Source organism: Hyla sarda, chromosome 1, assembly GCF_029499605.1.
Source record: "Hyla sarda isolate aHylSar1 chromosome 1, aHylSar1.hap1, whole genome shotgun sequence".
Lineage (NCBI taxonomy): Eukaryota > Metazoa > Chordata > Amphibia > Anura > Hylidae > Hyla > Hyla sarda.
The window spans coordinates 556,213,752-556,239,651 of record NC_079189.1 but is presented as its reverse complement, the minus strand read 5'-3'; the positions used below and the strand labels follow the sequence as shown (position 1 = coordinate 556,239,651).

General features: G+C 43.5%; 1 protein-coding gene across 3 annotated transcripts in view; it reads right to left on the bottom strand.

Annotated features, from left to right (window-relative positions):
* Positions 1–16,802, bottom strand: part of EMB (embigin) — a 97,722-nt gene extending 80,920 nt beyond the window's left edge. For 2 of the 3 annotated variants that reach the window (XM_056542006.1, XM_056542001.1), the window contains exon 1: positions 16,567–16,802. In XM_056542006.1, the coding sequence (XP_056397981.1) occupies positions 16,567–16,657 (91 nt within the window). In that variant the 5' untranslated portion in view covers positions 16,658–16,802. The remainder of the gene's footprint in view (positions 1–16,566) is intronic. The other variant, XM_056541993.1, reaches the window with a different exon arrangement.
* Positions 16,803–25,900: the final 9,098 nt, after the last annotated feature.

Below are 25,900 nucleotides of genomic sequence, written 5' to 3'. Positions count from 1 at the left end.
CTTGTAAGTTCTGCAGTGATGATGGGTAAAACTGTGTCCAATCTGTGTCTCTTCAGCTGTTACAAAACTACAACTCCCATTGCCTGATGCTCTCCAGACATGATGGGAGTTTTAGCTTTCCAACAGCTGGAGAACCACTTCAACCGAGGTGATCGGTGGGGGTCTCAGGCCTTGAGTTGTGTAAGGGGCCCCGAAATTTCTGATGGCAGCCCTGCCAGTGCACATATGACAGGGAAACCAGTCTTGCCCAGTCACTAAACTGCTACTTACATCTGCCCATGGGGACTTCCTGGCTGAGGTGCGTGCAGTGAGTGACGTCATCGCAAGCACCTGGACGCTGACGTCCAGCGCAGAGCGTGCGATGATGTCACTTATAGCGCGCACCTCTGCCAGGAAGTCCCGATGGGCAAATGTAAGTAGTGCAGGCCAGGTAAGAGTGTGTGGGTGAGTGAGAGTGTGTGTGTGTTTGTTTGTTGGGGTTAAGCTACGCTACCTTATGTGGGGAATCTATGCTACCTAATGTGGGGAATATATGCTATGCTACCTAATGTGGGGAATCTATGCTACCTAATGTGGGGAATATATGCTATGCTACCTAATGTGGGGAATCTATGCTACCTAATGTGGGGAATATATGCTATGCTACCTAATGTGGGGAATCTTTGCTACACTACCTAATGTGGGGAATATGTGCTACGCTACCTAATGTAGGGAATCTATGCTACGCTACCTAATGTGGGGAATATATGCTGTGCTACCTAATGTGGGGAATATATGCTACGCTACCTAATGTGGGGAAATTATGCTACGTTACCTAATGTGGGGAAACTATGCAATGCTACCCAATGTGGGGAATATATGCTACATAATGTGGGGGAACTGCTGCCTATCTAATGCAGATTAATGTGAGTTGCAGTGCAATTTTATGGCATATTACTTTTTTTTTTTTTTGGGGGGGGGGGGGGGGGCCCAGGCACATTCTTTGCACAGGGGCCCTCTGTTGTCTGTGTCCGCCCCTGGGTCATACAGAACAGTATATGTGAGATAGGGGACATACGGAGCAGTATATATGTGATAGGGGGTCATACGGAGCAGTATATGTGAGATAGGGGACATACAGAACAGTATATGTGAGATAGGGGTCATACAGAGCAGTATATGTGAGATAGGGGTCATACAGAACAGTATATGTGAGATATGGGGTCATACAGAGCAGTATATGTGAAATACGGGGTCATACAGAACAGTATATGTGAGATAGGGGACATACGGAGCAGTATATGTGAGATAGGGGGACATACAGAGCAGTATATGTGATATAGGGGTCATACAGAAAAGTATATATGAGAGAGGGCCGTGTGGAGCAATGTGTGGAGGGGGGAGGGTCTTTTGGTCCAGTCTGGGGTCTGTACACCAAAGGTCATCACCAATACACAGAATATCTGATCGGTGAGACCTGACCCCTGGGACCACCACTGATCATGAGAAGGGAGGTTCCTTGACCCCCAAATGAAAGGATTAGCAGCACATGATCACCTGCAGCTCAATGTGTTCTCTATGGGACTTATAAACATTGTTGATTGCTGCACTCACATGTATGGAGACCCCATAGAGAATGAATGGAGTGACATGGGATCATGTGCTGTTGCTCTAATCACCCAGGGGTTCCAGTGGTCGGATCCTACCGGTTAGATTTTAACACTGTTCCCTAGGTATGCTGTAAACATGGTAATGGGGCAGCAGCAAGCACTGCATTAGCTAAGCAGGATGGCAGTGTAAAGGATGGGGGTTGTGTTACTATAGAGTTTTGGGTAGACTGCAGAAGGGGCCTCAGATGGTATAGTCTTCAGTCATCAGGAGACATCATCATATTTGCCTGGGCTGGATGGAAAAGAGAACATTTACAATCAGAGAAGACGCCTCCTGTGGTCACTGGATTTAATAGTCCTGTATGCAGTGACTGCTTCTGATCAAGTGAGAGCTGCTCTAACATGGCCACAATACAGACGTGTTTTAGGGTCTGATTTATTTTAATGGTTAAAGTGCAACTGTCGCATAAAAATAAATCAATAACCATCAGCACAGCCTACGAGCTGATCACTGGTATACTGCAGCCTACGAGCTGATCACTTGTATACTGTGGCCTATGAGCTGATCACTGGTATACTGCAGCCTACGAGCTGATCACTGGTATACTGTGGCCTACGAGTTGATCACTGGTATACTGCGGCCTACGAGCTGATCACTGGTATACTGTGGCCTACTAACTGATCACTTGTATACTGTGGCCTACGAGCTGATCACTGGTATACTGCAGCCTACGAGCTGATCACTGGTATACTGTGGCTTATGAGCTGATCACTGGTATACTGCGGCCTACGAGTTGATCACTGGTATACTGCGGCCTACGAGCTGATCACTGGTATACTGTGGCCTACGAGCTGATCACTGATATACTGCGGCCTACGAGCTGATCACTGGTATACTGCGGCCTACGAGTTGATCACTGGTATACTGCGGCCTACGAGCTGATCACTGGTATACTGCGGCCTACTAACTGATCACTTGTATACTGTGGCCTACGAGCTGATCACTGGTATACTGCAGCCTACGAGCTGATCACTGGTATACTGTGGCCTATGAGCTGATCACTGGTATGCTGCAGCCTACGAGCTGATCACTGGTATACTGTGGCCTATGAGCTGATCACTGGTATACTGCGGCCTACGAGTTGATCACTGGTATACTGCAGCCTACGAGCTGATCACTGGTATACTGCAGCCTACGAGCTGATCACTGGTATACTGCGGCCTACTAACTGATCACTGGTATAGTGCGGCCTACGAGTTGATCACTGGTATACTGCAGCCTACAAGCTTATCACCGGTGTACTGCAGCCTACGAGTTGATCACTGGTATACTGCATCCTACGAGCTGATCACTGGTATACTGCAGCCTACGAACTGATCACTGGTATACTGCAGCCTACGAGCTGATCACTGGTATACTGTGGCCTACGAGCTGATCACTGGTATACTGCAGCCTAAGAGCTGATCACTGGTATACTGCGGCCTAAGAGCTGATCACTGGTATACTGCGGCCTAAGAGCTGATCACTGGTATACTGCGGCCTACGAGCTGATCAATGGTATACTGCGGCCTATGAGCTGATTAATGGTATACTGCAGCCTATGAGCTGATCACTGGTATAATGCAGCCTACGAGCTGATCACTAGTATACTGCAGCCTATGAGCTGATCACTGGTATACTGCAGCCTATGAGTTGATCAGTGGTATACTGCAGCCTACGAGTGGATCACTGGTATACTGCAGCCTACGAGCTGATCACTGGTATACTGCAGCCTATGAGCTGATCACTGGTATACTGCAGCCTATGAGCTGATCACTGGTATACTGCAGCCTATGAGTTGATCAGTGGTATACTGCAGCCTACGAGCTGATCACTGGTATACTGCGGCCTACGAGCGGATCAATGAAATACTGCAGCCATCTCTCTGTTATGTCACTTTGTGTCTTCTATGCTGTAAAAATTATTTTTACCCACAGTTGCCAAAAGTCAGAGAGGAGTGGCCAGGGATCTACAATGCCGCGGGGCTGCCAAGCCTCTCTTCTCTGGCGTCAAAGCACTGCCCCAGTCTGACTGGCACGCAGCTCTGTTTCTTTCTCAGTCAGTGAGCGCTGGCGGGGGCGTTGCTGTGATGTCGGAAAAGACAAGGAGTGCTCAAACAAATGTATGGCTGCAGTATACCAGTGATTGGCTTGTGCTGTGCTGATGGGTTACTGACCTATTTTTATGTGACAGTTGTGCTTTTAACAAAAAGTATTCACTATGGGGGGGATTTATGAAAGCCTATGTAGAGGATGCTACTCTCATTTTTAAAAAGGCCTCTGATCAGTTGCTATGGGCAACTTCACCACTGATCCTCTGCACAGGTTTTCATAAATCTCCCCCTATATAGCTTAGATTTGGACCCGATAATTTATTTGTGTTATGACCTTTAGCTGAGATGCAGCACAATTCATCATGATGATCTTTGGTCATGTTACGCATGGGCCCCATTTTTATTTTTGTCCAGGGCCACACACAGTCTAAAACCATCCCTGTCCCTTGGTCTCCTACCTTTTTCCATGACTATTGTGTAATGTGGTGAAATGTGTAATCCTACTATTTTAAGGTATGAAGACTGTTCACAATTCTGTTTATCTGTTCTGTTATAGAAGTAGGAAAACAAAAATGATGATGTGCTACAGACACTGATAGCCCCCAAAGGGCTTAATTGACTTTTAATGGGGTTCCTTGGGTACCACCATATTGTCATTCAGTTTAACAGAAATAATAGCCCTGCATGCTTTGCTAGTCTTCCCATTAAAAAGGACCTGTGGACTCTTTTTAAATATAATGGCATCTATAGACAGGCAAGGGGGGGCTGATCAAATACCTGTTAATAGTATGGTGATCGGCCCCCTCATTCAAGAAATATAGGGCTCGTGTGCTATACTAAAATGGTTGGGTGAGGGGGGTTCATACTTAACTGTTAGGGAATATATTCAGCTCTGGCCAGTGCATATGAAATCCTGTTCATTGAGCGCTGGCTGGAGCTGAATACACCCCCACCCGGAGCAGTTAGATCATCAGAACGGCTAATGAGCCCGATATCTTTGGAATTTAGGAATGGGTATGTGATCAGCCCCACCTCCCCCCTCCCCTCGCCTGTGTCTATAGAAGCCACTTTGTCATTTTTTTACAAAGAGACCACAAGACCACAGGTCCTGTATCCTAGACTATGAATGGATGTGAACAGAGCCTATCTACCTGAACTTCAGAATTCCTTTTTTTTTTTTTTTTTTTTTGTGGAATTCTTCTTTATAATACATTTTTTGCCATGGTTTCTGGGATTGCTATTTTTCCACCAATCCGTCAATTTCAGTTTTTTTTCCAAATTGTGTTTTCTTTTGTTTCACAAACCGTCATTTTTTTTCACCCTATTTTTGGCATCCTTTCAGGCTGTGAGAAGTTAAAAATGTTTCCAATGTGCCAAAGTTTGCAGACATGTGGAACCCCATTCCTGTATACATTGGAAAAGTGAATTAAAATTCACTGTGAAAATAGGGAAATAAAGGGGACTCAGTACATAAGGCATAAGATTAAACATGCTGGAAAAACTCCATGCCTATGTGATGGCCCAGTACGGGATGGTGTGTCCCCGTACTCTTCTCCTGCCCTGTCAGGCAGAGTCCCTTTATGTCCTCAGGGCCCCCTGCAGTGTTACCCCCATTGTAAATATGTTATTCCTTATAAAGTGTATTGTACTTTAATAGTTTGTACCATGTGATTAAAGTTATACCATGTGATTGTTACCCAGCAGGCACTAGTGACCAGGTGACCCCCCAAGTGACCTATGGGCTCCTTGCACAGCCCCCCTTTAAAACCATGGGAAGGGCTGCAATCCCTCTCTTCCAGCATTCTTGCTCCTGCTGAGGTCCAGTGCAGTCGTCTCAGTGTGTGTGTCCAGAGCATTGGAGGCCTCAAGCCTTAAGTCTGCAGCCACAAGTCAGCTCAAGTAAGCTAAAGTCATCATCTTGTCAGTCATCAGTAAAGTCAATTGTCTAGTCACCGTGGCCTGCACTAAAGTGTTTTTACCTACTGCATGTCCCAGCAAGCCTGCGAGGTCCCCCTGTGTCACTGGTCACCTCCTTGTGAATCTGGCTGAACTGTATAGACTTTACCAACTGTCGACCCTTCAGAAAAGCTACCGTTGTCTGTAACCTGGCATCGGTGTCTTCATTGTTATGTGCATAGCCCAGGACCAGCGGTATTACCTTCGGGTGGTTAAGGCTAAACCACGCCCAGGAGTAATGACAAGAAAGGGTTAATAACATCTACCCTGCATTGCACCCCGCTTACACCACACCTACAGCAGTGCTTCAGCTGTCCAGGCATGCTGGGAGTTGTAGATTGGCCACAGCTTGAGGCACCCTGGTTGGGAAACACTGGTCAACAGTGAAGTATGGTGGTGGCTTAGTGATGTTCTGACACTAAAAACCTGCAAGTGTGTATGGAGGGCAACAGAGATTTAATCAAGTATCAGGAAATATTAGGAGAAAATATAATGTCTTCTGTAAGGAATCTGAAGCTTGGGATCACTGGACTTTCCAACAAGACGATGAGGGAAATTTATCAAGGGATTTACACAGGATTTTTGGTGTATATTTGTCGCAAAAAAGTCGCACATGCAACTTTTGTGCAACTTTTAGTGGTACGCCGGGCTGCACGATTTCTCACAATCCAGCTGTTTTACACGAGATCTATTTTTTACTTAGCTGTAGGCAGGGATTTATTAACTGCGACTTTTGTTAAAAAGTCACACAAAGAGTCGCAAGCGGCCTAAAAAGTCGCAAATCTACACCAAAAAAATTTGGCTTAGAAAAAGTCCCATAAAATCCTGCCCGCATCTAACACCCGCTGCCCGCCCGCATCCAACACCCGCTGCCTGCCCGCATCTATCACTGGCTGCCCGCATATACCACCCGCAAACCGCTGTTGTAAGACTACAACTCCCATCATGCCCTTACAGCGTGGACATGCTGGGAGTTGTAGTCTTGCAGTAGCTAGCTGGCGGGTGTTAAAGGGGTTCTCCGATGCTTACACATCTTATCCCCTATCCAAAGAATAGGGGATAAGATGCCTGATCGCGGGAGTCTCGCAGCTGGGGACGCCCGTGATCATGCACGCGGCACCCCGTTTATAATCAGTCCCCGGAGCGTGTTCGCTCCAGGTCTGATTACGGGCGACTACAGGGCCGGCGGCGTGTGACGTCACGCCTCCGCCACCGTGTGACGTCACGCTCCGCCCCTCAATGCAAGCCTACGGGAGGGGGCGTGATTGCAAGCCTACGATCAGGCATCTTATCCCCTATCCTTTGGATAGGGGATAAGATGTGTAAGCACCAGGGGCAGGGGGTGGTATATGCGGGTGGCGGGTGGTATATAGGGGGCGCGTAGTGATGGCATACTGCGGGCGGTGGGTGTATGCAGGGGGCAGTGGGTAAGATGCGGACGGTGGGGAGCAGAGCTGGCTGGCCGGGAACCATGAACATAATACTACGGCACAGCCTTTTCATATTCCCCACCCGGAGCTGTGGTTGGATGAGGGTCTCGGCCAATCACAGCTTCAGGAGGGAAATATGAGACTACACTGTCGTAGTTATCATATTCATGGTAGCCAGCCGGGGAGTGGAGTGCTTGTCACCTATGCCTCATGACTAAAAATCTCATCATGGCCCAACAGTAAGGACATGCTGGGAATTGTAGTTGTGTGGTGCGTGCAGGTGACAAGCACTCCGCTCCCCGGCCAGCTCACAGGAATATAACACTACAGCATTGTAATTTCATGTTACCTGCCCAGAGCTGTGACTTGCTCAGGGGTCCAAAAACAGCTAGCCCCAAAGTCATATGCTGACTTTAACCCTACAAAAGGAGGTTTTAGCAAACAAACCCATAAATATTAGTTAACTGGAGGCTATTGGCCATGAGGAATTGGGTACGATTCTTCAGGAACGCTGCCATAAGCTGGTGTTTGGTTATGTATCTAGAGTCCTCAGGAACACAGGTCAAATGGGGCTCTAAAAAGTACTAAAAATGCTTGTCATGAAAGTGGTTTAATCATTTTGGGATTTTGTGTTAAATCAAGAGAAACCACTTATATTAGTTGTATTTGCTTTTTTCTTGTTTGATTGTTATTTGAAAACAGCTGAAAGTTTTTACATTTTGTAAATAAACAATTTGGGAACCATTACGTGCTCTATGGTGGTTTGAAGCTTTGCCTGGTTGTGATTTCCCCATGCCAGCTCAGGTAGTGGGATGAGACATCACACCGTCTGCACTGCCATGCATTAACCCCTTAAGGACCGATGGTTTTTCCGTTTTTGCATTTTAGTTTTTTCTTCCTTGCCTTTAAAAAATCATAACTCTTTTATTGCACCAAAAAATCCATATAATGGCTTTTTTTTTGCGCCACCAATTCTACTTTGTAATGACGTCAGTCATTTTGCCCAAAAATCTACGGCGAAACGGGAAAAAAATCATTGTGAGACAAAATTGGAAAAAAACCCGCTGTTTTGTAACTTTTGGGGGCTTCTGTTTCTACAGAGTAAATTTTTCGGTAAAAATGACACCTTATCTTTATTCTGTAGGTCCATACGATTAAAATGATACCCTACTTATATAGGTTTGATTTTGTCATACTTCTGGAAAAAATCATAACTTCATGCAGGAAAATTAATATGTTTAAAATTGTCATCTTCTGACCCCTATAACTTTTGTATTTTTGCGCGTATGGGGCGGTATGAGGGCTCATTTTTTGCACCGTGATCTGAAGTTTTTAGCAGTATCATTTTTGCATTGATAGGACTTTATTCATTTTTTCATGATATAAAAAGTGACCAAAAAGGCACTATTTTGGACTTTGGAAGTTTTTTTACGTGTACGCCATTGACCATGCGCTTTAATTAACAATATATTTTTATAATTCGGACATTTCCGCACGTGGCGATACCACATATGTTTATTTTTATTTTTATTTACACTGGGGTTTTTTTTATGGGAAAAGGGGGGTGATTCAAACTTTTAATAGGGAAGGGGTTAAATGATCTTCACTTTTTTTTTTCACTTTTTTTTTTTTGCAGTGTTAGGCTAGGATTCCATTTTTTTTTTTTCTGGCAGTTTTTGGAGTACTGCCACTGAGGTTTTTGAGCCAAAGCCAGAAGTGTATTCAAAAGGAATAGGACATATAGAGGAAGGACTTAGACTTCTCCTCCCTTACGGATCCACTTCTGACTTTGGCTCAAAAACTGCAGTGGCAGTACTCCAAAAACTGCCAGAAAAAAAAAAAAAAACAAGTGGAAACTTAGCCTTATTGCTCCCATAGGGACCTATAACACTGCACACACTCATCTATTACATTGATCACTGGTTTCTCATAGGAAACCAGTGATCGATGATTCTGCCGCTTGACTGCTCATGCCTGGATCTCAGGCACTGAGCAGTCATTTGGCGATCGGACAGCGAGGAGACCGGTAGGGGCCCTCCCGCTGTCCTGTAAGCTGTTCGGGATGCCGCGATTTCGCCATCGCTATCCCGAACAGCCCACTGAGCTAACCGGCATACTTTCACTTTCACTTTAGAAGTGGTGTTCAACTTTGAACGCCGCGTCTAAAGGGTTAATAGTGCGCGACACCGCGATCAATTAGCCACGGGTCCCGGCCGTTGTTAGAGGCCGGGCCCGACCGGCTATGACGCGGGGCCACGCCATGGCCCCGCTTTATAGATCGGGAGCGGACACATGACGTTCCAGTACGTCATGTGTCCTTAAAGGGGTACTCCGCCCCTGACATCTTATCCCCTATCCAAAGGATAGGGGATAAGATGTTAGATCGCCGCGATCCCGCTGCTGGGGACCCCGGGGATCGCCGCTGCGGCACCCCGCCATCATTACTGCGCAGAGTGAGTTCGCTCTGTGCGTAATGACTGGCGATACAGGGGCCGGAGCAGCGTGACGTCATGGCTCCGCCCCTCATGACATCACGGCCCGTCCCCTTAATGCAAGTCTATGGCAGGGGGTGTGACGACTGCCACGCCCCCTCCCATAGACTTGTATTGACGGGGGCGGGCCGTGACGTCACGAGGGGCGGAGCCGTGGCGTAACGATGCTCCGGCCCCTGTTTTGCCCGTCATTACGTGCAGAGCGATCTCGCTCTGCGAAGTAATGATAGCGGGGTGCTGCAGCAGCGGGACCCCGGTGATCTGACATCTTATCCCCTATCCTTTGGATGGGGATAAGATGTCTAGGGGCGGAGTACGCCTTTGAGGGGTTAAAGGGGTACTCCGCTGCTCAGCGTTTGGAACAAACTATTCCAGGAGACATCATAGTCCGACCCCCTCATGATGTAACACCCCAACCCCTCGATGTAAGTCTATTGGAGGGGGTGTGACAGCCGCCACACCCCCTCCCATAGACTTGCATTGAGGGGGCGGGGTGTGACATCACGAGGGGCGGGGTTATGACATCAGAAGCTCCCGGCGCTGGCTCCACAATCAGAATAGTTTGTTCCAAATGCTGAGCAGCGGAGTACCCCTTTAATAAGGTACAAATGGGGCCCCAGTATAGGAGACAGGAAAGGTAAGTTTTTTTCTTACCTCAGGTTGGTGCAAAGGGGGTTCTATTAGTGGAAGTAACTACTATGTGGGGACACTATAAGGAAGGTAACTACTGTGAGAAAGCACACTACTGGGAGCCAACTACTTTGTGGGTATACTTTTAACCCCTTAAGGACGCAGGGTTTTTCAGTTTTTGCACTTTCGTTTTTCCCTCCTTACCTTTTTAAAATCATAACCCTTTCAATTTTCCACCTGAAAATCCATATTATGGCTTATTTTTTGCGTCACCAATTCTACTTTGCAGTGACATTAGTCATTTTACCCAAAAATGCACGGCGAAACGGAAAAAAAAATTATTGTGTGACAAAATCGAAGAAAAAACACCATTTTGTAAATTTTGGGGGCTTCCTTTTCTACGCAGTGCATTTTTCGGTAAAAATGACACCTTATCATTATTCTGTAGGTCCATACGGTTAAAATGATACCCTACTTATATCGGTTTGATTTTGTATTGCTTCTGGAAAAAAATCATAACTACATGCAGGAAAATTTATACGTTTAAAAATGTCATCTTCTGACCCCTATAACTTTTTTTATTTTTCCACGTACAGGGCGCTATGAGGACTCATTTTTTGCGCCGTGAAGCGCCGTGTTTTGCGATCTAAAGTTTTTATCGGTACCATTTTTGTTTTGATTGGACTTTTTGATCACTTTTTATTCATTTTTTAATGGTATAAAAAGTGACAAAATACGCTTCTTTGGACTTTGGAATTTTTTTGCGCGTACGCCATTGACCGTGCGGTTTAATTAACAATATTTTTGTATAGTTCGGACATTTACACACGCGGCGATACCACATATGTTTATTTTTATTTACACAGTTTTATTTTTTTTATGGGAAAAGGGGGGTGATTCAAACTTTTATTAGAGAAGGGGTTAAATGACCTTTATTAACACTTTTTTTGAAACTTTTTTTTGCAGTGTTATAGGTCCCATAGGGACCTATAACACTGCACACACTGATCTCTTAGGCTGGGTCCACACTACGTTTTGTCCCATACGGGAGCGCATACGGCAGGAGGGAGCTAAAACCTCGCGCTCCCGTATGGGACCGTATGCGCTCCCGTATGCCATTCACTTCAATGAGCCGACCGGAGTGAAACGTTCGGTCCGGTCGGCTCATTTTTGCGCCGTATGCGCTTTTACAACCGGACCTAAAACCGTGGTTGACCTCGGTTTTAGGTCCGGTTGTAAAAGCGCATACGGCGCAAAAATGAGCCGACCGGACCGAACGTTTCACTCCGGTCGGCTCATTGAAGTGAATGGCATACGGGAGCGCATACGGTCCCATACGGGAGCGCGAGGTTTTAGCTCCCTCCTGCCGTATGCGCTCCCGTATGGGACAAAACGTAGTGTGGACCCAGCCTTACACAGATCACAGGCGTGTATTAACACGCCTGTGATCAGTGTTATCGACGCTTGACTGCTCCTGCCTGGATCTCAGGCACGGAGCAGTCATTCGTCGATCGGATACCGAGGAGGCAGGTAAGGGCCCTCCCGGTGTCCTGTAAGCTGTTCGGGATGCTGCGATTTCACAGCGGTGGTCCCGAACAGCCCGACTGAGCAGCCGGGTTACTTTCACTTTCACTTCAGCTTTGATCCCCGCGTCTGAAGGGTTAATACAGGACATCACCGCGATCAGTGATGTCCTGTATTAGCCGCGGGTCTCAGCCGTTGATAGCCGCCGGGACAGACCTGACATGACGCGGGGACACCGCGTGACCCCGCGGCATATGGCGGGAGCTGGCGGAGGACGTAAATATACGTCCTTCGTCGTTAAGGGGACTTGGTAACTACTGTATGGGAGAGCTAACTACTGTGTGCCAGTAACTTTTTTGCGAGGATTATACAAAAGAAAAAACGGGTAAATCCTTTCATAAATGTCCCCCTATATAGATGTGATGTTAGCCTGTGTATAGTGGTTTATATTTAGTCATGGGCTGGTGGTCATGGTGTGGCTGTATTATTAGTCCCTTTTTGTAGTGGAAGTATTAGTAATGTTGGCTTTTGTATACTGGGTTTTATTCACTTAGAGGGACATTTATCAATGTTTGCTTATGTATTCCTTTTTTTAGTACTTTTTTTTTGCTTATGTGTGACTTATTTATCAACTGGTTTCCGCCTGTTGATAATTTTCTTTCACGTAAGCAATTTTTCCTTTTTTACTTTGGTAGTAGCTTTTTCTGCACCATGTTTGAGCTGGAGTAAATTTAGTCAATTTTTAACCTTGTTTTTACCTTTTTTTTTTTTTTGCACAGTTGCGACTGTCGCAGTTAATAAATACCAGACTACCCGTAGTCCATTTTAAAATTATTACTACGTAGTTAAGTTTTGGAAAACTTGCTTTTCTCGCTTTCCAGTCAAAATGTCGCACAAAAAATTGCGTAGTCGCAGGTGCAACATTTTTGCGACATTTTTAGTAAAAAAAATTAACTAAATCGCTTGATAAATGTCTGTCTAAGAGTACGTTGATTATATTTAGTGGTGTGGTGTGCCATTATTTGGCCTTTATAGGCTAAGTTTCCAATTTTTTTTTTTGCACAAATGCAAAGAAAAACGCCAAATCTGCCCCATGGCGTTTTTTGGTGAAAAAACGTTGCGGAGAGATGATAGCTGCAAGTCAATAGGAAAACGCAAAATGCCTTTTCCACTTTGCGTTTTTCAGTTTGGTGTTTTTTTTTTTTTATCCTTTTGGCTTTTTTAAGCTCCTTTGCAGTTTTTCAAAATTGCAGCATGTTGAGACTATGGCGTTTTTTTTTCACAGAAATCATGGCCTTTTTCTCCCATTGAAGTCTACGGGATTAAAAAACGCCAAGAAAAACGCCATTTGGGTTTTAACGTTGGCGTTTTTTGCAGGTGTTTTTTATTCTTTTTTGGACTTTAGCGATCCAAAAAAGGGATGGAGATACATTTTTTAATAAAAAAAAAAATACAGTCGAGATGGAAAAAAGTGGATTTAATGAAATTTATATTCTTTACAACTAAATTTTTAGTGATTTTTAAACTGGGACCAATTTATGTGGGCGGGCAGGGACCTAAATATGTAACTGGCAATATTAAAAATGTAGAAAGGGGCTGTAAATTGTTAAAAAATATATTTTTTATAATAAATGTTGTGAATGTAATGTATTTTAATTATGTGTTTAATAAACTGTGTGTGTTTTTTACTTTTTTTTACTTAATTTTTTTTGGTAGTACCACTCCTTCAGCATGGAACATACTGTTCCATGCCAGGAGTAGTGGTTCCTGTACTAATAGACAGATCTCCCCGGGTGTCACTTCTGACAGCCGTTGCGATCCTGCCGCTTCTCCGCTCCCCTGCACTGTACTCTGTGATGTGAAGTTATCTTGGCCGGATGAATTTCTATTCACATCACTGGCCGGCCCGGAGTACAGAGCAGAGATGTGAGCGCTGTAGAGAGCCGCTCTGCATCTCTGCAATATAAAGGACGATAGCATCAGGTGTCAGGAGTGACACCCAGGACGATCTGTCTATTAGTACCAGTACTACTACTCCCATCATGGAACTGTATGTTCCATGCTGGGAGTAGTAGTACTACCTAAAAAAAATTAAAAAAGAAAGAAAGAAAAAAAGGTTAAAAAAAAGTTTAAAAAAACACACACACAATTTATTAAACACATGATTAAAATACATTACCAATAAACATTTTCACAAAATTAATTATAAAAAATGTATTATTTTTACAAATAAATGGCCCATTTATACATATTTAATATTGCTGGCTAAATTTTTTAGGTCCCTGCCCGCCCACATAAATTGGTCCCGGTTTGAAAATGATTAAAAATTTTGTTCTAAAACAAATACATTTTGTTAAATATTTTTTTTTTCCATCCCTACTGCATCCTTTTTTTTTCTGGCGTTTTCTCTGGTATTTTTGTGGGCCAGGAAAAAAAAAAAAAACAAGTGGAAACTTAGCCATATAGTAATGACCTTGTTGTACTGGGATTTATTCAGGACATAGTATGATGGCAATATGTATAGTGATAACATTTGCTCTCTGATGCTATTTTCATAGGTCTCCATGCTAATATTGTAGGTTGCCATGGAAAGTATGTGAAGGAGCAAGGACTCCTCTCAAAGACAGGTGTCCTTGCCCCTTCCAAAGTGCACTATGTGGAAAACAATTATGACAGATTTAGAGCGCCAATGATAAAAATGGCACCTGGCACATCTGTAACTGTATGATATTATTTAGAGGTATACAGACCACTTTGCTGGTGCTCTCTTAGCAATTTTTTTGCACACAAACCTGCTGTGATAGTGACTGGGCCTGGTGTAGAAGGACAAAAGTCTGACCTCTACCTTCCCCCAACACACAGAGCTGATCAATTGTTATTTACCTTTATCTGTCTCTATATTCTCAAGTGTTATATGAACAAAGCCACAACGTGGACATAAGATATGACCAAATATTTATAAAAACTAACACTCCAATGCAGAAACTACAACCAAGGAGTAGAATAATTATATTAGCTATATGCCAAATAGATAGATGGATAGATGGATAGATAGATATGAGAGAGAAAGAGATATGACATAGATAGATAGATATGAGCAGGGCCAGATTAAGGCTGCCTGGAAGACGGAGCAGTTCATTATGATGGGGAAACCCCCCCCGGAGCAGTTCATTATGATGGGGAAACCCCCCAGGAGCAGTTCATTATGATGGGGAAAGGGGAAACCCCCCCCCCCCCCACACACACACACACATTAGGTGTGCAGTATAAGTCCCTGCACATTAGGGGTGCAGTATAAGTCCCTGCACATTAGGGGTGCAGTACACTTCCCCCACATTAGTGGTGCAGTAGAGTTTCCCCACATTAGGGGTGCAATACACTTCCCCCACATTGATGTCCCTGCGTGTGTTACCTCCCGGGCCGCAGAGAGGTAACAGCGACATCCTTGTGTCCTGAAAAGATTTTTTGGGACACAGGGATGTCCCGAATGTGACAGGGGCCCCCTGTGGGCACGGGGCCCGCTGCAGGCGCCAATGATGATCTGGCCCTGGATATGCGATAAATAGATATTAGATAGATAGATATGAGAGATAGATAGATATGATATAGATAGATATCAGATACACACCAAAAACAGAAATGCTGCAGCACTCCAAAAATACGGTGAAAAAGAATTTATTGACCTGACATCAGAAGCGACGTTTCAGCTGCCCGATTGCAGCCTTTCTCAAGCTAGATATCTGATAGATAGATAGATAGATAAGCAAAGGATAAGTTGGCCAGCACTATTGATTCCAAACTATTATATGGACCTGGCTTACAGGTGCAGGCTGCTGGGCTAAATATACAGCAACAGGAGAATACAGCAGCACACTGCTAGCACAAATATATAGATAAAACATGAGTATATAGATAGAACATGAGTATATAGATAAAACATGAAAAGCTATACAGCTATGGTGCAACAAATGGAAATATAAAATTATGAAGTTATGAAATAGTGAGGTACTTAGCTTGCAATTTGGCAGCCAGATTGTAAGCTAAGTACCTCACTATTTCATAACTTCATAATTTTATATTTTCATTTGTTGCACCATAGCTGTATAGCTTTTCATGTTCTATCTATATACTCATGTTCTATCTATATACTCATGTTCTATCTATATACTCATGTTTTATCTATATACTCATGTTCTATCTATATACTCATGTTCTATCTATATACTCATGTTTTATCTATATACTCATGTTCTATCTATATACTCATGTTTTATCTATATTTTTGTGCTAGCAGTGTGTTGCTGTATTCTCCTGTTGCTATAGATAGATAGATATGAGAGAGAAATAGATAGATAGACATGGGCACCCAGTATAACCCAGCATGAGCACCCAGCATTAGATACATGGGTACACAGAGGAAACAGTGTATCAGGTGTAGTATCTCAGCATCCTATGGCGCACACACCAGTCACTGACCTCCTGCACGTCAAGGACGCGGTGCCCAGGGCTGTATACTAGAGGGGGCTGTATACAGGAGGACGGGGAGCTGTATACAGGAGGACGGGGAGCTGTATACTAGAGGGGGCTGTATACAGGAGGACGAGGAGCTGTATACTAGAGGACGGGGAGCTGTATACTAGAGGACGGGGAGCTGTATACTAGAGGGGGCTGTATACAGGAGGACGGGGAGCTGTATACTAGAGACGGGAGCTGTATACTAGAGGGGGCTGTATACAGGAGGATGGGGAGCTGTATACTAGAGGACTAGGAGCTGTATACTAGAGGACGGGAGCTGTATACTAGAGGGGCGGTATATAGGCGGGCGCGGGCCGGTATACTGGAGGACACTTACCCGCCGTGTTGGAGGTGATGCCCGGGGAAGCCACAGACAGGATCCCGCAGTAGAGGGGCACAAGCAGGGGGCGCAGGGCGGAGAGCCGCATGTCGGGTGATCCGGGTGTAGTGAGGCAGCAGAGCTGTGTGTGCACTGAGCCCTCTTCCTCTGTTCTGTAGAGTTACGTCACCTCAGCAGTGTGTGGTAATGTCTAATGTGATGAATCACGTACAGGAACCTTCCCCAATGTCACCGCATCACTCAGCTCTGCTACACTGCTCTATGGCTGACCGGGGTCGGATCTCAAGCAGCTTTTATGTTAACGTCTAAATGATTAATGTCTCTTATTTGTTCTAAATAGAATTCTATGTATCAGTGTTTGCTACAGCTAGATGATGCCTTTTATTACAGCTCACATATGGACGGACACCCAGCTTTCCCAGACCCCTATTAGGCACCTTGTGTACTAGGCAGAATAGCTATTCAGAACTTTAGAAAAGTTTATCGACAGTATCTGTTTTGCATATCCCAAATTGACATTAACCCAGCTTTCTAAGACCCCTGAAGTTATGCAGTTGGGGATTCATTCATCATGTGACTCAAGAATTTTTACTGAAGATTTTTATTTTTTAATTGGAACGTGTGAACCCAAATAACGTTTTTCTTTGCATTTTTTTCCCTAAACAAGGCCATAGACTAGTCTCAGCATGCTGCGATTTAAATGCCATTGTCTCAGCATGCTGCGATTTAAGCGCCATAGTCTCAGCATGCTGCGATTTAAACGCCATAGTCTCAGCATGCTGCGATTTAAACGCCATAGTCTCAGCATGCTGCGATTTAAACGCCATAGTCTCAGCATGCTGCGATTTTTTAAAAGGCCCGACCCAAAAAACACCAAAGAAGTGTGAAAAAATGAGAGGTAAAGTTAACAATGCCAAGTGTTTTTGGTGCTTCATAATTCCCTATTAACTTTTGGCTAATATAGTGTTTTTTGCTAAAAAAAAAAATGCCATGTTGGGATTTGGACCTTTTTTGGGGCATTTTTACCTAAAGAGGAAAGCCAGCCTAAAGCATAGATATTTTTTTTGACCTTTCTTTGAAGGAAATATAACTAAAGCAATGTGCCCTTTATGCTTCCCCCTCACAGTCATAATATACATCCCCAACAAGTCTAAAAAGGTTGCCAACGTGCACATCAGCGTACTCCTAATGGACCCATTGATGGCCCATATATATATATATATATATATATATATATATATATATATATATCTCACAGAAAAGAAAACGTCCGGCACTCGAGAAGATGCAGGTAAAACTTGTCAATGGCTTTATTCACACGCTTAGGCAGGACACAATCTGACGCGTTTCGCACCCTCAGGTGCTTAGTCGTAGACTAAGCACCTGAGGGTGCGAAACGCGTCAGATTGTGTCCTGCCTAAGCGTGTGAATAAAGCCATTGACAAGTTTTACCTGCATCTTCTCGAGTGCCGGACGTTTTCTTTTCTGTGAGAGTTCTACTAAGCCGGGAGCGGTACCGGTGTCCGCAGCACGAGATAGTGCAGCAAACGCGAGAGTGGTGAGCAGCCTGACCCTATCTGCATATATATATATATATATATATGTTCAAAAAAGAACCCAATGTAGTGACCAGCTGACTGATTAAACTCCATAGATCCATCAACAACCTTTTTTTGCAACAAATCCGCAGCTCCTCAGGACCAAAACCAAAATCGGCTATCTGCAAATGTTTTTTGGTGCAAAAATGTTGTTACAAATTTTGGTGCATAGAAAATCTTAGGGGGAGATTTATCTAAACCTGTGCAGAGGAAAAGTGGTGCAGTTGCCCATAGTAACCAATCAGATCACTTCTTTCATACTTAACACCTTGCTGCAAATGGACGTATATAAGCGTCCATCTTTCCCGTGGCTTAACGCAAGTGGACATATATATATATATATATATATATATATATATATATATGTCCATTCCCGATCACGGTGCCGTGAACGTGCGGGCGGTGATCGTCGGCTGGGGCTGGCGATCGCATATCACTGGGCACCCGCCACAGCTATCAGGAGCGGAGCTCCCATTCTGACAGTTAACCCCTTCAGTGCTGTGGTCAATGTGACCGCAGCACTGATCGCCGGTGACAGAGGGAGGGAGCTCCCCCTGTTCAACAACGGCGGCGCTGCGACACGGTCGTGGGTCGCCGTTGGTTACTATGGCAGCAGGAGGTCAGCTAATGACCTCCTGTCTGCCTGCTACGGAAGCCTGTGAGATCCAGCCACATGCTGGATCACACAGACTCTTCTGTGTGCAGGTGATCAGGTCATACTGTGCTGCAGTACAAATGTATTGCAGCATAGTATAACCTGTGAAAAGTTAAAAAAATTAAAAGTTTTTCAATAAAAGTATGAAGTAAAAAAAAAAAATGTGCCCCTTTCCCAATAAATGCCCTATAGTATCATAAAAAAAAAAAAAATCATATACATATGAGGTATGGCCATATTCGTAATGACATGTAATATAAAGCTATACTGTAAATTATCCCACACGGTGAACACCGTAAAAAAATAAAATAAAAAATAAGAACAAAATTTGCCAATTTTAATACGAATGGAATAAAAAAGATAAAAGGGTACTGTCTATCTCAAAAATTCTACCAATAAAAAGTACAACTTGTCCCGCAAAAAATAAGCCCTCACTCAATGGCGTCAGATGAAAAAATTAAAAAGTTAAGGCTGCCGGAACATAATAACACAAAAAAAGGGGGAAAAAGAATTAAGCTCAGGAAAAGGATAATGAAAAGACTGAAATTTTCCAGTTTTTCACAATATTTGTGAGTTTTTAACAAAAAATGCTTCATGTGTCAACAAAAATGCACCACTTATGTGCAATATGTCACAAAAAAACAATCTCAGAATCGCTCCGCTCAGAAAAAACATTCTAAAGTTATTAACATTTAAAGAGACACACACAAACAAAAAAAGAGCCTGGTCATTAAGGTAAAAAAATGGGTCTGTCCTGTGAAAAATGACATCATTGGGGGAGATTTATCAAAACCTGTCCAGAGGAAAAGTTGCTGAGTTGCCCATAGCAACCAATCAGATCGCTTCTTTCACTTTTGAAAAGGACTCTGAAAAATGAAAGAAGCGATCTGATTGGTTGCTATAGGCAACTCAGCAACTTTTCCTCTGGACAGGTTTTGATAAATCTCCCCCCAATGTGTTTAACCCCTTAAGGACCAAGGGCGTACAGGTACGCCCTTGGTCCTGCTCTCCTGATATAACGCGGGGTTACACAGTAACCCCGCGTCATATCACGGCGGGCCCGGCGTCATAGTGAAGCCGGGACCCGCCTCTAATAGCGCGCAGCACTGATCGCGGCGCCGCACGCTATTAACCCTTTAGCCGCACGCTCAGAGCTGAGCCGCGCGGATAAAAGCGAAACCGAAAGTGGCCGGCTAGCTCAGTCGGGCTGTTCGGGATAGCCGCGGCTAATCGCGGCATCCTGAACAGCTGACAGGACAGCGGGAGGGCCCCTTCCTGCCTCCTCGCTGTCCGATCGCCGAATGACTGCTCAGTGCCTGAGATCCAGGCATGAGCAGTCATGCGGCAGAATCGTCGATCACTGGTTTCTTATGAGAAACCAGTGATCAACATAGAAGATCAGTGTGTGCAGCGTTATAGGTCCCTATGGGACCTATAACACTGCAAAAAAAAGTGAATAAAGATCATTTAACTCCTCCCCTATTAAAAGTTTGAATCACCCCCCTTTTCCAATAAAAAAAAAAAAAAAAAAAAACAGTGTAAATAAAAATAAACATATATGATATCACCGCGTGCGGAAATGTCCGAATTATAAAAATATATCATTAATTAAACCGCTCGGTCAATGGCGCGCGCAAAAAAATTCCAAAGTCCAAAATAGTGCATTTTTGGTCACTTTTTATATCATTTAAAAATGAATAAAAAGCGATCAATAAGTCCTATCAATGCAAAAATGGTACCGTTAAAAATTTCAGATCACGGCGCAAAAAATGAGCCCTCATACCGCCCCATACACGGAAAAATAAAAAAGGTATAGGGGTCAGAAGATGACAATTTTAAACGTATTAATTTTCCTGCATGAAGTTATGATTTTTTCCAGAAGTCCGACAAAATCAAACCTATATAAGTAGGGTATCATTTTAATCGTATGGACCTACAGAATAAAGATAAGGTGTCATTTTTACCGAAAAATGTACTACGTAGAAACGGAAGCCCCCAAAAGTTACAAAACAGCGTTCTTTTTTCAATTTTGTCGCACAATGATTTTTTTTTCTGTTTCACCGTAAATTTTTGGGCAAAATGACTGACGTCATTACAAAGTAGAATTGGTGTCGCAAAAAATAAGCCATCATATGGATTTTTAGGTGCAAAATTGAAAGAGTTATGATTTTTTAAAGGCAAGGAGCAAAAAACGAAAATGCAAAAACGGAAAAAACCCCGGTCCTTAAGGGGTTAAACAAATCGCAGTTGCGTATCTGCGCTTCCACTTTTCCACTGCAAAATCTGCAACCCTGTGACTATTTTTGTGGAGTTCAGTAATAGTAATAGATCCGTACTAAACCCATAACAATTTTACAATGTAAAAATTGATTTACTGTACATTTGAAGGTGAATTTCCATGTACATTAGATTTCTTCTCATATCATCCATGATGCTCATACTTTAAACGCTGCAGATTTCCCTTGCAGGAATTATGTGCAGAAAATCTGTAGCCTTTCTCCTATATGTGGTGTACCCTTAAAGGGGTACTCTGGCGCTAAGACATCTTATCCCCTATCCAAAGAATAGGGGATAAGATGCCTGATCGCGGGGGGCCCATCACTGGGGACCCCCGTGATCTTGCACACAGCACCCCGTTGGAATCAGTCCCCGGAGCACGCTCCGGGGACTGATTCCAACTGGGTGCTGCGTGCAAGATCACGGGGGTCCCCAGAAGCGGGGCCCCCGTGAACCTGGATTCTTATCCCCTATCCTTTGGATAGGGGATAAGATGTCTTAGTGCCGGAGTAGAGATGAGCGAACTTACAGTAAATTCGATTCGTCACAAACTTCTCGGCTCGGCAGTTGATGACATTTCCTGGGTTAATTAGTTCAGCCTTCAGGTGCTCCGGTGGGCTGGAAAAGGTGGATACAGTCCTAGGAAAGAGTCTCCTAGGACTGTATCCACCTTTTCCAGCCCACCGGAGCACCGGAAAGCTGAACTAATTTATGCAGGAAAAGTCATCAACTGCCGAGCCGAGAAGTTCGTGACGAATCGAATTTACTGTAAGTTCGCTCATCTCTATGCCGGAGTACCCCTTTAAACTCTAGAGGGATTCATTTTGGTGACAAGGCAGACATGTTATATCAAGGATTGGCAATATAAAAAATTATAAATAAATATAATAATAATAACGATAGTGATAATGATATAGGAGAGAGATCCTCTTTGGAGCAGTGTTATTCCATAAAAATAAAAGATAAATAAAATGGCGTAACACTATGATGTGCGGTAACATCTGGGACACTGCCTATCCTGGGAAGGAAGGGGCCACACAGGTTAGCGCTGTGCCCAGTCAGTGCCCAGTATTGTAGCGCTGTGCCCAGTCACAGTATTTCCCAGCACCAAAGCACCCTGGGTCTCATTCTGAGAATAGGTGGGGGTCCTACACTCAGTTAGAAAGTAACGGTATACACTTACAATATTTTACCGCTTTCTATGGTACAATGCCAGTTTTAATTCTAGAAATAAGAGAGGGGAAATGAGTCTGTGTTCAGAAGTCTATTAATTTATAATGCCAGTGCTGAATAATTGAATCATCATTGAATATTTATGGCTCTTACTACCATTCAAACACTAGGAAAGTCACTAGTCACAGTCAGTAAATTTACTGATAGAAAAATACGGCTCCTAGAGAAGCTGCAATAATCCACATTCCACACCATGAATTGTAGTTTTACATGCAACAGCTGGAGGCACACTGTTTGGAAAACACTGATCTGGGGAGTTGGATGACAATGGGCAGTTCTTTCTGGGCACCCTCCTGACACAATACCAGGGTGCCAATCAGCTGTTCTGGTAGCAAGGAGTCATCTGAACATCTATTATAGCCTGTGAAGAAACGGAAAAAAAAAAATCCTCACATAATTGGGCAATTTCATTATTCTTTTCAATTTTTTTTATATTTCAACAATAAATTATACATTAAAATAAATATTACAAACTTAAAATGTACATTATAAAGCACAACGTTTCCTTTAAGAATAAGCCCTCACATGGCTCTTTACAGGTACAGATAAAACATTACAGAGTGAAGAGGAAAAGACACAAGTAAAAAAAAAATAAAATAAAAAAAAAAAAAAAAATATATATATATATATATATATATATACACAAGTAAAAAAATAAAATAATATATATATATATATATATATATATATATATATATATATATATATATATATAATATCACTGATCGGTTTGCCCGTTATTTTAGTTTGGAGGAACCTTTTAAAATTGCTTTTATTGTTAAAATTATATATATATATATATATATATATATATATATATATATATATATATATATATATATATATATATATACTGGTCCCTCAAGTTACAATATTAATCGGTTCCAGGGCAAGCATTGTATGTTGAAACCATCGTATGTTGAGACCATAACTCTATGGAAGCCTGGTAATTGGTTCTGAAGCCTCCAAAATGTCATCCAAAAATAGGAAAAAGTGAGGATTAAAGATAAATAAGTAGATAACTAATATAGATAAAGAAAATCCTTACATATAAAAGCAATAAGGATCTGCTGGGAGCTGTAAATCACTCTCTATTTCAGTGTTTCGCAACCAGGGTGCCTCCAGCTGTTGCAAAACTACAACTCCCAGCATGCCCGGACAGCCAAAGGCTGTCCGGGCATGCTGGGAGTTGTAGTTTTGCAACAGCTGGAGGCAACCTCTTTGGGAGACACTGGTCTATGTAGAGGACAGAAGCTTCTTCAGGGTCCTGTACAGAACACACAGTGTCCTAAAAAAAAGGAAAATGGAGCCGCCCTCACCTGATGCCCAAAGGAGAAGCTAACCCTGGCACAGGTAAAGAGTACAGAACATGTAATACCTCCCTGTACTGTAGGGGGCGCTACCAGACACCAGTCAGTGCATGCAGTTCAGTAATACAGGGTTTCTGATTGGTCGGTTCTTCCAGCCATTGACATGTTTCGCAGATTCCATAGCATTGTATGTTGAGTCTGGTTTCAAGTTACAATGGTCCAGAAAAAACCATTCATTGTATGTTGAAACTATTGTATGTTGAGGCGATTGTAAGTTGAGGGATCACTGTGTGTATATATATATATAGATAGATAGATAGATAGATATAATATATATAGATAGATAGATAGATAGATAGATAGATAGATAGATATATGATATTTGCTGTAATGGGAATTAAAGCAATCAGATCTTGACCATTCAAAATGAGACCCCTTCACCCATTATCTAATATTTATTAAATAATTTCCAACCAATTCTACTTTTCCTGTACAGGTACAAATGTATATTAATGTATATTAGCATAAATAATGCCAAAAGGACATTGGGGAATATTTATCAAAACCTGTGTAAAGGAAGAGTGGTGCAGTTGCCTATAGCAACCAATCAGATTGCTTCTTTTATTTTTTAAAAGGCCTCTGGGAAATGAAAGAAGAAATCTGATTGGTTGCTATAGGTAACTGGTCAACTTTTGCTCTGCACAGGTTTTGCTATATCTCCCCTATTCTTCTGCCATGGTAAATGGGGCCTTATAGATGTTTGACGTGTGGTGGCGGGGTGTGTGGTGCAGGGCAGATGTTACTACCCTAGGGGCAGATGGCATTAACCCCTTGTATTCGTGACGCCAGGGGGTGGTTTAGCCTGTAACCACCCGAAGGTATACCACTGGGTCCTGGGCTAGGCCCGGGGGCAATAAAGACTCCGACGGACAACAGTAGCTTTACTGAGGGTAGACAGTTTGTAAAGTCTGTACAGTTCAGCCAGTGCCCAAGGGGGTGACCAGTGACGCAGAGACCTTAAGCGCTTGCTGGGACTTGTAGTAGGACTGGCTAATTAAATGCAGACCACGCTGAATTGACAGATGACAGGGACTGACTTGACTTGACACATAAAGCTTTGAATTTAGCTTACTTGACTTGATGGTGGCTGCAGGACTGGACTTTGAGGTCTTTAACACTCTGGACACACACACTAGGTATGACTGCACTGAACCTCAGCTTAGCAGAAGAGTAGCAAATCATGTTAAAATCATGGACTGACGCGTTTCGGCTGTGTAGCCTTTCTCAAGGTCATCTCAAGACAAATATATTATGCCGAATAAATACACAAATGCATACAAAGCTCTTCCCTGTTGTGCACATCACTTCCTGTGTCATTTCTGAATTTAAGCTCCATATTCACACTTACTTGATTGTGTGCATGCGGTTAATGGGAAGAAAAAACATTCTGAATTTAAGCTCCATATTCACACAAAAAATGCATGCGCACAATCACGTAAGTGTGAATATGGAGCTTAAAGGAGATCTGTAGTGCTCTGAACTTTATCCCCTATCCTTCGGATTGGGGCTAAGTTTTAGATCGTGGGGGGTCCGAGCGCTGGGCCCCCCGCGATCTCCTGTATGGGGCCGCAGCAATGTACAGGAAAGGGGGCGTTCCGTCCCCACATGCCGCGGCAGCCGGCACGCCCCTCCATGAATCCCATAGAGATACATGGAGGGGTGTGCCAGCTGCCGCGTCATGCGGGGATGGAATGCCCCCTTTCCTGTACATTGCCGCGGCCCCGTACAGTAGATCGCGGGGGCCCCAGCACTCGGATCCCCAGCGATCTAAAACTTATCCTCTATCCTTCGGATAGGGGATCAAGTTCAGAGCACTAAAGATCTCCTTTAAATTCAGGAATGACACAGAAAGTGATGTGCACAACAGAAAGGAGCTTTGTATGCATTTGTGTAATTATTGGCATAATATATTTGTCTTGAGGAGACATTGAGAAAGGCTACACAGCCGAAACGTGTCAGTCCATGTTTTTAACATGATTTGCTACCCTGATGTTTTTTAAGAAGATAAAATAAAAGCTTGTGTTTTCTATCTTCTGATGTGTCTGGAAGTGCTGAGGGATCTTCACTCCAAGTGAGTTACTCCTTTCTGCTCCTCTTAGGCTAGGTTCAGACTACGGAATCTCCGGGCAGAAAATTTCGGCCCGGAGATTCTGAGTTCCGCCTGCGCCGACTGAATAAGTCGGCGCTAGGACCGCATG